Source organism: Callorhinchus milii, unplaced genomic scaffold (assembly GCF_018977255.1).
Source record: "Callorhinchus milii isolate IMCB2004 unplaced genomic scaffold, IMCB_Cmil_1.0 Scaffold41, whole genome shotgun sequence".
Taxonomy (NCBI): domain Eukaryota; kingdom Metazoa; phylum Chordata; class Chondrichthyes; order Chimaeriformes; family Callorhinchidae; genus Callorhinchus; species Callorhinchus milii.
The window spans coordinates 264402-277147 of NW_024704782.1; the positions used below are offsets into that span (position 1 = coordinate 264402).

The 12746-nt window shown below is 54.2% G+C and overlaps 1 protein-coding gene across 1 annotated transcript; it reads left to right on the top strand.

Moving 5' to 3' along the window:
- The first annotated feature begins 4264 nt into the window (after positions 1-4264).
- Positions 4265-5973, top strand: LOC103191388 (zinc finger protein 883-like). The gene is made up of 2 exons (XM_007912379.2): positions 4265-4270; positions 4367-5973. The coding sequence occupies exons 1-2, from the start codon at positions 4265-4267 to the stop codon at positions 5723-5725; spliced, it is 1365 nt and encodes a 454-aa protein (XP_007910570.2). The 3' UTR covers positions 5726-5973.
- Positions 5974-12746: the final 6773 nt, after the last annotated feature.

Here is a 12746-nt window from a genome sequence, read left to right on the forward strand (position 1 = left end):
TCCGCTGAATCGGACGGCGGGACAAGTGAGCGACAGACATTTTGTTTAACAACCGTTGCACAGAGCAGCTCCAATCCCTTTTCTCCTACTCCTTCATCCATTGCGTCCACCCCGTCCACGCTCTGCCTGTGCGAGGCGAGGAGAGAGTCCTGTAGCTCAGTGGTTAGAGCGACGTTGACCTGAAACATTAACTCGTTTTCCTCTCTCCATAGATGCTGCCTGACCTGCTGCGTGTTCCCGGCCGCTTCTGTGTTCCCTTCGCCTCTTGTGCCTCACTCTGTGCCCTTCTCACACACTCCAAACCCTCCCCAGGAACATTAATGACAATAATAATTAACACCGATGATCCTTGCGTTCGACACAGCGCTTTATTGCGTCTTCCAGACATCTCAGGGCCCTTTGAAGCGCTTTGAAATGTCTCGAAGACATGATAAGGCGCTGTGTCAAATGTGAGGATTATTATTATCATTGGCCTTGTATGTTTTATACAGTTATTTATGATCTATTGAAAGGGTCGTGTCACATCCACCTGCTGCATTAAGGTGTCTGAAGTGAAATGTCCTGCACTCGTTTCCATGAACAACAACAAACTTGTTCCACTACTTTTCATTTCAGCGGTGAGGTTATTTTGTGAATTAGCCATAGTTATTCCCGGGTCGGGACTCACTCCACCACCTAAAGCTCTGCGACCTCAAATATTTGTCCGTCTTTATTTCCCTCTGTGTAAGTCCCTATGTGTGTGTGTCTGTGTGTATCTCTGTGTACGTGTGTCTCTCTCTCTCTGTGTTTGTGTCTATATGTGTGTGTGTATATATACATTAGAATACATTAGAATATACAGCACAGAAATAGGCCATTCGGCGCAACTGGTCTCTGGCGGTGATTATGCTCCACATGAGTCTCCTGTCCTTCCTCAACTGAGCCTTCAAGCAGAACCTCCTAAGCTTTTCTCTCTCATGTACCTCTCTGGCTTCCTCTTACATAATCTGTGCTGCCGTCCTCCTGTGGATTAAATATTCCCCCAATTTGGTGTCGGGCGCACATTTTGAAATTGCCGATTGCTGAGTCCAAATCATTAATGTATATTGTGAACGACAGTGGGTCCCATTCTCCATCCTCCCCCCCCCCCGTCAGCCTGAGTACCTCATGTGTCTCTCTGTGTGTCTATGTCTCTGTGTGTCTATGTATGTGTCTGTATGTGTGTGTCTATGTCTCTGTGTGTCTATGTATGTGTCTGTATGTGTGTGTCTGTATGTCTCTGTGTGTCACTATGTGTGTGTCTGTATGTCTCTGTGTTTGTATGTATATGTGTGTGTCTGTATGTCTCTGTATGTCACTATGTGTATGTCTGTATGTCTCTGTATCTCTGTGTGTGTGTATGTGTCTGTGTGCCTGTATGTGTCTGTATCACTATGTGTGTGTCTGTATGTCTCTGTATGTCACTATGTGTGTGTCTGTATGTCTCTGTATGTCACGGTGTATGTCTGTATGTCTCTGTATCTCTGTCTGTGTGCCTGTATGTGTATGTGTCTGTATCACTATGTGTGTGCCTGTATGTGTATTTCGCCAGCATCAAAGATGGCGGCCACCACCAGCTGCCCCATGGGAATATCTGGACGGAAGTGACGTTAAGGAAGTAGTGTGACTCGGGGAGGGGGAGATTGGCCGGATATCCGGGGGAAGGAGGGCGAGAGCGAGGCTCAGGCCTGTGGGCCTCACAGCCTGAGGTGAGGGCGAGAGTGCGTGATATAGAGAGAGAGACAGTGATATAGAGAGAGAGACAGTGATATAGAGAGAGAGACAGTGATATAGAGAGAGAGACAGTGATATAGAGAGAGAGACAGTGATATAGAGAGAGTGATCATAGAGAGAGAGACAGTGATATAGAGAGAGAGTGAGTGTGATAATAGAGAGTGGTAATATATATAGAGAGAGATAATAGAGTGATAGGGAGAGAGTGATAATAGAGAGAAAGTGAGTGATAATAGAGTGATAATACAACAATAAGCTTTCATTTTAGAGCGTCTTTCACGTCGGGAGGACGTCCCGAGGCAGAGAGATCTGGGGTTCAGGTAACGGAATCCTTGAAGGCGGCCGGACAGGGGGATACGGTGTACAAAGGGAATATGGGATACGAGGCTTTATAAATAGGGGCACAGAGTACAAGAGGTGATGATTAACCGATAGAAAACACCGGTTGGACCTCAGTTGGAATACTGCGCCCAATTCTGGGCACCGCACTATAGGAAGGACGTTAAGGCATTGGAAAGGGCGCGGAGGAGATTTACGAGGACGGGACCAGGAATGAGGGACCGTGAGGATGAGGGAAGGCTACAGAGAGGCCGGGATTATTCTCATTGGAGCAGAGAAGGTTACGAGGACGTAATAGAGGTCTTCAAAATTATGAGGGGATTTGATAGGTTAGAAAGGGAACAACTGTTCCCACTGGTGGGAGTGTCGGTGACTCGAGGTCACAGAATCAAAATAGTCTCTAAGAGAAGCCGAGGGGAGGGGAGAAGAACTGTTTTCACGCAGCGAGTTGTTGGAATCTGGAAGTATTGCCTGAAAGGGCGGTCGAGGCCGATTCGATAACTACGTTTAACGCGGTGGACGGGTATTTGAGGAGACGGGTTTGCAGGTTATGGGGAAAGGGCCGGGAGTGGGACTGACATTACATTACTCTATTCAAAGCGCCGCACAGACTCGATGGGCCGAATGGCCTCTTTTTGTGCTGTACAATTCTATGGTTCTATGAATGGAGAGAGAGTGACTGAGAGTGTGATAATAGAAAGAGTGATAGCGAGAGTGTGATGATAGGGAGTGATAGAGAATGTGATAATAGAGAGATAGAGAATGTGATAATAGAGAGAGTGATCGAGTGTCATAAGAGTGAGAGTGATAATAGAGATAGAGAGTGTGATATAGAGAGATAGTGTGTGGTAATAGAGTGATAGTGTGACCATAATGTGATAATAGAGTGATAGCGTGTGATAATAGAGAAAGTGGCAATAGAGAGAGTGGTAAAGAGACAGTGATGATAGAGAGTGTGTGATAATAGACAGAGAGATAGAGAGGTTGATAATAGAGTGAGTGATAATAGAGAGAGAGTGACAGAGAGTGTGATATTAGAGAGAGAGTGTGATAATAGAGAGAGTGATAGAGAGTTGATATTAGAGAGTGAGAGTGATGATAGAGGGAGTGTGATAATAGAGAGTGAGAGTGATGATAGAGGGAGTGTGATAATAGAGAGTAATAGTGTGATAATAGAGTGATAGACACTGATAATAGTGTGGTAATAGAGAGAGTGATAATAGAGAGATAGCGAAAGTGTGTTAATATATTGAGAGTGATAGAGAGAGTGTGATAATAGTGATAGAGTATAACAGAGAGAGTGTGATAGGGAGTGTGTGGTAATAGTGATGATAGAGAGAGTGTGATAATAGAGAGTGTAACAGAGTGATAGAGCATAGTAAGAGTGATGATAGAGTGTGAAAATAGAGAGAGTGTAACAGAGTGATAGAGTATAGTAAGAGTGATGATAGAGTGTGATAATAGAGAAAGTGATGATAGAGTGTGACGGAGAGAGAGAGTGTGACGGAGAGAGAGAGTGTGACGGAGAGAGAGTGTGACGGAGAGAGAGAGTGTGACGGAGAGAGAGTGTGACGGAGAGAGAGAGTGTGACGGAGAGAGAGAGTGTGACAGAGAGAGTGTGACTAAGAGAGAGAGAGTGTGATAGAGAGTGTGACTGAGAGAGAGTGTGATAGAGAGAGAGTGACGGAGAGAGAGAGTGTGATAGAAAGAGTGTGACGGAGAGAGTGTGACTGAGAGAGTGAGTGTGACTGAGAGAGTGTGACGGAGAGAGTGTGACTGAGAGAGAATGTGATAGAGAGTGTGTGACGGAGAGAGAGAGTGTTGTTTGGGCGCGATTGGCCGCCGCGTTCGGCCCGCAAACCACACGCACAGCCACTACACTCGACGGCGTGTCCCGCGAAGCGCTTTGAGAGGCCACGGGGGCCGAGGGTTATTATCGTCTGGTTTCCAGGTGCGGAGACGGCGGAGGTTTGAGCGAGGAAGGAGCCTGAAGGCGGAGGGGATTTACCCCTAGTCATCCCCTCCCTCGCCCCGCTCTCAGCCCCCCACCCCCCACACCCCGAGCGGGAATCGGGGAAGGAAGGACGGAGAGATGAAGGAAGCTCGGAGCCGGAGCGCCCAGAGCGAACTCCGCGCGTGGGACGAGGAGATCGGGCTGGACCTGGGGATGAGGATGGAGGTGGACGAGGAGATTGGCGAGGAGGAGGAGGAAGATGACGAGGAGGAGGAGGAGGAGGGTACTGCTGATGATGAAGGTGGCGTTGGCGACGGCCAGGAGGAGGAGGTGGTGGTGAAGGTCGCGGACGGCCCACACCGCCTGCCGTGCGGCCAGTCCTGCGCCTCGGCCTCCAGGCTCCGGAGCCGCCGCCGCGACCCCCGCCCGGGGTTGGCGGGACCTGCAGGTTGTGGCTGCGGCCGGGCGGGGGGGCTGCTGCTGGTGCGGCGGCGGCGCCTCGGCGGGGGTCCGGGGCGCGGGGGCCGGGGCCGGGCCGGGGAGCACAAGCCACACCGCTGCGTGGAGTGCGGCCTGGCCTTCCACTTCGTCAAGCAGCTGTACGACCACGCGGGCAGCCACGCGGGCAGTCGGCCCTTCATCTGCTCCGAGTGTGGCTGCGCCTTCCGCCGGCTGGAGGAGCTGCGCGGCCACAGGTCGGTGCACGGGGCGGAGCGGGGCTTCGTGTGCGGGCGCTGCGGCCTGGCCTGTGCCTCGGCGGCCGGGCTGGGGAAGCACGGGCTGGCGCACGGGGAGGAGCGGCGGCCCTTCGTGTGCGGGCAGTGCGGGCGGGGGTTCAGCCAGGGCGGGGCGCTGGACAGGCACAGGTGCCCCTCGCCGCGCCCGGGGCGGGAGGCGGCGGGAGCGGGAGGAGGCGGTCAGTCGTTCCCGGAGGCCGCGCACACGCCTGCCCGCGCCCGCCGGCCCGGGTACCAGTGCGTGGAGTGCGGCCGCGCCTTCACCCGCCTGCGGGGCCTCCAGGACCACCAGCGAGTTCACTCGGGGGACCGGCCCTTCCGCTGCCTGGAGTGCGGCAAGGCCTTCACCCGCACCTCGGCCCTGCGGGTGCACCTGCAGGCCCACGGCGGCGCCAAGCCCTACCAGTGCGGCCTGTGCCGGATGCGCTTCGCCTTCGGCTCCCGCCTGCGGCGCCACATGCGGACCCACACGGGCGAGCGGCCGTACGTCTGCCCGCAGTGCGGGGTGGCCTTCGCCCAGTCCTCCAACCTGAAGGACCACCAGCGCAGCCACGCGGGCCACAAGCCGCACGTCTGCCCGCAGTGCTCGCGGGCCTTCGTCTCCTCGTCCACTCTGGTCAAGCACCTCCGCACCCACTCCGGGGAGCGGCCCTACGCCTGCAGCCGCTGCGGGAAGGCCTTCACCCAGTCCTCCACCCTCAAGAGGCACCGCTGCCCGGCTGCCCCTCCCCCGCCTCCCGTTGTCGCCGCCGCCGCTGTGGCCCCCGGGGCCCAGGGGGAGGGGGGAGGGGAGCGCGGGGCGCCCCCGACCACCGGGGACGGGGACGAGGCCATCCTGTGCATCTGCGAGTGCGGCAAACCCTATCTGAAAGCCCCTGGGGATCAGCCCCCCCGCTGCTCGCACCCCGCCCACACCTCCACTCGGCACAGAAAGAGGTCCTGACCCTCCCTCGTACCCCCTCCCCACCATTCACACAGCACACAGTCACTACACTCCTCCCTTTGGAAGGAGGTCAGTGGGGTCTCCTCGGGGCTGAACTGGCCCCAAGGTGACTCCAAGCCTCGGCACTGGAGTGTGGGGATCGAGACCCCACCCCCCCTCTCTGTGCCGGTGTCTAGTCCCCGGATCCTGAGCCACGAGGGGCCTCAGGGTCCCAGGGCACCCACTGCTGATGGCAGCCCAGCCCGGCTCATCGGCCGGACCTGGAGGGGCCGACCAGTCACTGGGGGCAGAATCCTCCCCCTCAGCTCCTGTTACCCCCACAGCCAAAGCCCCAACTAACTAACGGGGAGGGGGGTCCTCGCTGGACAAGCAGCGGGAAACCTCGGCCACACAGCGCTCTCTCTCGCTCTCTCTCTCTCTCTCTCTCTCGATGGCCGAGCTGTGTGTGGGTTTAGTTGGTTAGACCCCAGCAGTTACCCCCCAACACACACTCTGGGCTCCCCCCAAAGCCTTGGCTCTCGCCAACCTGCGCCTAATACTCTCCGGAATTAGGTCAGCAGAGGGCGTCCCTCCAGGGAGAGAGGGAGAGAGAGAGAGAGAGCGCATTCCATCCCAACAATCTCTCTCTGGGGTTTCAGGTGTGGGGGGGATGTGGGGAGATCTTTGAGGCATCTCAACCGTGTGAGGAAACACGATGTATAGCGTTGGTTTGTATATCTCACAGACCGTTATATCATCTGATCCCAACCCTAGCCTTTTGATGTTGCAATGGAGGCTGGTGAGAACAGAGAGGGGGGTGGGGGGGGATAGACACAGATTGGGGGTGAAGGTTAGCTGGATGGAGCCCTCTCTTGCCCTCTCCCCCAGTCCATTCCTACCCTTTGGTTGGTGTGTGGGTTCAACTGACTACATTCCATCTTGAAGGTGCTCTCTCTCTCTCTCTCTCTCTCTGTGTCTCCCTCCATCCCCCTCTCCCTCCCTTCCTCCCATCCCCCCCCCCCCCCCTCTCTCTCTCTTGCTCCTTAAAGACAAGTGGAGTTCACAGCCCCCATCATGTTGGGACAAAGGGGGATACAGCCTTGTTATAACTTCCATTCAACAACAACAAGATTTCATTTATAGAGCGCCTTTCACGTTGGGAGGACGTCCCAAGGCGCTGGACAGTTGGGTCGGGACCCGAGCATTGGGGGGAAATGGTCAGGGTGAGGGGAGGGGAGGGAAGGAGCAAGGAGGGGGAAAATGGTCAGGGTGAGGGGAGGAAGGGAGGGAGCGAGGAGGGGGTAGAGAGTCGAGAGGGGATCTGAAGGCTCGATTGAAGAGAAAGGCCTTGAGACCGGCCTTGAAGGAGGAAAGGGAGGAAGCGGCGAAGGCACTGGGGATGGAGTTCCAGAGCCTCGGGGCTGAGAGGCTGAAGGCCACCGATGGTCGGGCGGTTGGGGCGGGGGATGTGGAGCAGACCGGAGCCAGAGGGACGGAGGGTACGGGCAGGTAAGTAGGGGGACAGTAGGTCAGAGAGGTAGGAGGGAACGAGGCCGTGAATGGCCTTGTAGGTGAGGATGAGGATCTTGAATTCGAATAAGGAGGGAGAGGGGGATGGAGGGAGAGAGAGAGCATCTTCAAGATGGAATGTAGTCAGTTGAGCCCACACACCAATCCAAGGGTAAGAATGGATTGGGGGAGAGGGCTCCATCCAGCTAACCTTCACCCCCAATCTGTGTCTATCCTCCCCCACCCCTCTCTGTTCTCACCAGCCTCCATTGCAACATCAAAAGGCTAGGGTTGGGATCAGATGATACAACGGTCAGTGAGATCCTCCAATTCCCCCCACCCCCCGCACACACAACTCCCAAAGCCCTCCTCCCTGATCACCTTTAGACAACCATTCGGGAAAAGTTTCCGTTTGCAACTGAGCCAGTAAGTTTGTGAACAATTTGGAGAGCAGAGGGGTGGGGGGTGGGGGGAGAAACTCAAGTGAAGTATCCTCTGTGGGGACGAGACGTGTGAGTGTGGGCGGCCATGGGGAAGAACATAAGAACTTGCTGGCGAAAGAAGACCAAGGTCCACCTCATTCGCCTTCCACCGTCCCTGGCAGTCGCTTGACAGGTCGTGTCCCAAACTATACATCGTCTCCCCCAAGAGTTTTATTTTCTACCCGAGAACGCTGGGCGCACGGACTGGAACTGCCGGGAAACGAGCCCAAGCGACAGCCTGGAATACTCCGCAGAGCAACTACCTCGATACTGAATTGTTACTGACCAAACCAAAATGGACGCAGCACTATCCGGCTTTCTGACTGTGTGCCTCTTGTTTTGTGTGTGTGTCTGTGTGTGTGTGTGTGTGTTTGTGGGGCACCAACTCAACCATCCTCTGTAAGACTTGGGACGTCGTGTTTCCCAATTGGAAAATTCGGCCTTTTTAGTTGTCGGATCGCGGGAGGACATTAGAATCTGCCGGGACCAAAGCCACCGAGGTCCATCCAGTCCATCCTCCACCATCCCGGGAATCGCTTGACAGGTCGTGCCCCAAACCGTGTAGCGTCTCCCCAGATATTATAACCTAACAGAAACCCCATCTGATTTGTTCTTGAGACAAAAGACAGTTACTCCTTCCACCGTCTGTCTGTCTGTCTCTCCCTCGGGAGTCTGATCCACACGTTTACTGAAGGACAGTTGACTGGTTTACAGTTCCGTTTTGGAAACCAATGGACCGGAGCAGCCATTTCTGTTGGATGATTTTCCCAAGTCTTTCCTACTTCCCCAGACGAGTTCCTGATGTGTGTCCCGCTCTCCCCCCCCCCCTCTCTCTCGCGCGCTCTCAGCTTCTCCGCTGGGAGAGAACGTCAATGAAGGACTGATATTTTTTTTTTGCAATGGACGACAACAACTTTGATGCTTGTTTTATGTCTCACTTGTGGCCAAAAAGCTGCCGTAATCTCTTGACCTCCACCTCTTTTATCCATCTCCATCCTCCCCCTTTTCAACCCCTTTCCCTCCTCTCCTCCTCCTCCAATCCCTTTTTCATCCATCCGCACAACTTTCCCGCACTCTCCATATCCCCTCCCGTCCCTCAACCCCCCCCTCTCCGCCCCCACTCCCAGTTGAGTCGATTGTAAACGGGAAGAAATGGATCTCTGTAATCCTCAAGTACTGAACGCTATTACGTTTGCTCCTTCCAGTCTGTAAAGCTTAAGGTTTATATGGAGCCCTGTAGCTCAGTGGTTAGAGCACTCGCCTTGAAAGCGCGAGGACCCGGGTTCGATTCCCGGGCGGGTCAGGGCACAACCTCAGGTGCTAATCCATTGTGAGTGGATCACTTTCCGGGGCTGATCATCTATCCAAAAAGAAATATTAATACTAATAATGGGGCCACTCAATCCACGACTGTTTGCGGGACGCTGCTGCGCACAGTTGGCTGCCGGGTTTCACCCACAAACTGCGCGGTCACTACAGTTGACAGTGTATCCCGTGAAGCGCTTTCGGACGTCTCGAAGACGTGATGAGGCGCTGAATCAAACGCACGGACTATTATACTGTGAAGCGCCTTTCGAGACGTCTCGACGACGTGATAAGGCGCTATATCGAATGCAAGGATTATTGTGATGGTGTAGGAGTACGGGGGGAGGGGGGAGAGGGGGAGAAAAAGATTGTTGGATCTTTGATTTTTTTTTAAAGTTTCTTTTAAAAAGCAAATACGAACAAAAAGCCGTCCTCGTTAATGCGGATTAATCTGCGTCGCTCCAGTTGCACTGACCACTGACTGGGACGTGTGGGTCCGCTGTTGGGGGAGGGAGGGAGGGAGGTGTTTTTGACAAGAAAATTAGCCTTTTTTTTTACTGCGCGTGGACTAATTTAGACAAACGTCGGACGACGACCGGGTGGTCTGTGGGCTGTTTGGCCGCTTTTGAATCGTATCACAGTGGGGTGTTACTCTTGCGTTGTATATGTACGTGCGCGAGTCCTGTAGTGTCGTAGTTAGCGCCTCGCAAGCGAGAGGACCCGGGTTCGATTCCCCGGGCGGGTCAGGGCGAAGCCTTAGGCAACTAATAATCCCTTCAAAATACATAAGTAATCATAATTCGGCCACTTAATCCACCACTGTGTGTGTGTGTGGGGGGGGAGAGGGGAGGTCGTTGGGCGCAATTGGCTGCCGCGTTTCCCCCCACAAAATACACAGTCACCGCACTTTACGGTGCCTTCTGCGAAGCGCTTTTGAGACGCCTCGAAGACGCGATGGGGCGCTGTATCAAATCCGAGGATTATAGAGAGATACACACACAAACACACAGCGCACACGATGTGGTCAGATGCCAACTGTTTTGACCGGGACAGGTAGCGAGTTCCCGGGCGGGTGGGCCGGATGGTCCGGGTGGAACGAGCCCAATGTTGACTTGAAGTCGGGCGTAGATTCCTCAAGGTCCTCCCGCAGAAAGGGTATCGGACGCTGTGGCAGAGCGGGGCCGAAGGGAAAGGTTCGAAGCTGTGTGGCAAGTTTGGAAAGGGTTGGGGTTCTTGGGTTAAAGGGGATTTGGAGGGTTTTCACCCACATCCACACCCTCCCCACTACCCACCACCCCACCACCCCACCACTGGCCTCATCTCCCTCTGCTCACTCCTGCACAATGTCCTGTACGTTCCTTCTTGGTTCACAGCTGCTGAAACCCTACACACACCCCCCACCCCCCACCCCCCACCTGAGGAACATTTACCAAACGCTGTGGCGAGCAATAAAGCTTTGACTTCAGAAACCTGAGTGCGCTTTATTCTGTATTCTCTCTCTCTCTCTCTCTCTCTCGTGTCTTGTCTCCGGTCTACCATCGGCGGCCGAGGTTTCAGCCACTACCCCCTGAAACTCTGGAGCACTCTCCCTCCGCCTTCCTTGCCCCCTCTCCCTCCCCATCTTGAGGTCACCGCTGAAGTCCTTCCTCGTTGACCCCGTGCCTACGGTCACCTCCCCCCCCCCCGGCTTGGCGTCTTGTGCCGTGACTGTCCGGGACGCGGTGCAAGTGCAAGTTGTTGTCGTTTCCTCGCTATGCGTTGTCCAGGGCTTTATAAACGGGGACATAGAAAAGTCAGGAAGTTATGATGAACCTTTTGCTCACTCGCCTCCGTTTACCGGCATTGAGTTGGAACCCGGTAGGTAGTCAACCGGCCGATCGCTTCTTCGGGGCGGAATAATAATACCTTCCAAAGAAAATGCGGTCACTCAATCCGCGGCTGCGTGTGGGGGACGCTGCTGAGCGCCATCGGCTGCCGCGTGTCGCCCACGAGATACCCGGTCGATTAACTTTACGGTGCGTCCTATGGATCCATCGCAATACGTGTGCGTATTATTATTATTATTGCGCGCTCTGACGCGCTATCCTGCGTGGAGGGCGCTATATAAGCGCACGTTGTCTTCGTGATCACAAGAATATGCGTTACGCTACGTGACTCTTCACGTCTCTCTCCCTGTCTCGCAGAGCGCTGCTGAGTTCAGCGATGAAATCGAGCCTTTCCTGTGCGGTTGGAGTCAGATAAACATTATGCAAACGGCTTTGACCCACATCTTGTCTGGCAGGAGGTAAAGATTTTTATTGGCACTCAACGGGGGGGAGGAATCGCTCTTGGCTTTGGTGGTGGGTTCTGCAGCTCAGTGGTTAGAGCCTCGCAAGCGAGAGGACTCGGGTTCGATTCCCGAGCGGGTCACGTCAGGTCGGGGCGAAATGTTGGGCAAGGTTCCTTACTTCCCACACGCACATGCACACACACACGCACACGCCTCTGTTTACCAGCAGTCAGTAGGTACCCGCTTGTTAGTCGATTGGGGGATAGCTTTCCGGGGGTAATAATCCCTTCCAAAAAATAATAGTAATAATAATTTGGCCACTCAATCCACGACGGTTTGTGGGAAGCTGCTGCCTGCAAATTGGCTGCTGCATTTCACCCGCACAATATACACGGTCACTGCACTTTACAGTGTACAATCCTCGCATTTGACCCGGCGCCTTATCATGCTTTCGAGACGTCTCGAAGCCCTTCACGGAATAGACTGCAAAGCGTAACGACTGTGCAACGCGGCAGCCGATTGCGCCCGGCGACGTCCCCACAAACAGTCGTGGGTCGGGTGACCAATTTGTTTTTTTGGAAGGAATTATTACTCCCCGGACAAGTGAGCTGCCAATTGACGAACAAGCGGGTTCCTACTTATTGCGGGTAATCGGAGGCGCGTGTGCGTGTGCGTGCGCGTGCGTGTGCAAGTGGAGTAAGGAGACTTGCTCCAGGTCAAACCCAGGTCCTCTGGTTTGCGAGGCGAGTGCTCTAACCATTGAGCTACTCCACGATAAGACCTGATAAGGCGCTGTATCAAACGGAAGGATTATCATAACTATTATTCATGGTTAATAATAATACTACTAATAATAAGGCCACCAGCTAAAGGCCCTGCGTGATTTGGGGACAGTTGCCGACCTGCGGTTTCGGTATCACCAGGTTTACTCGGTTAAATGGCCATCAGAATCCAGGCTCCGTCGCTCGAGAATATAGACTCGTAAACTGGAGCTTTGTGACACCGCAAAACCCGCTCTCATGAGCACAGCAGATACACCGCTTCCTGTCTTGTGTTGTTGAGGCCGATGCTGAGCATCTACAGCCTCGAACCACTTCTAAGCAAATATTATTCTTTGTTAAAGTTACGCAAGTTATTTTCTGGGAACCCGGAGGCAGATTGTGTCTCCCAATGACTTCGGCGCGCGACTACAACCACAATAATGGTCCTCTGCGTTTGACACGGCGTCGCAGAGACGTCTCGAAGCGCTCCGCAAAAAAAAGGAATTGACTGCGTATTTTGTGGGCGAAACGCGGGAGACAACTGCGCGCACACACGCCCGCGAGCGCTCGTGGATTGAGTGACCATATTTTTTTTTTTTCGCCAATTGACTAACAACTGGGTACCTATTTATTGTCAGATAAACAGGTGTGTGTGTGTGTGTGTGTGTGTGTGTGGAGTAAGGAAACGTGACCAACATCTGGCCCTGACCTGCCCT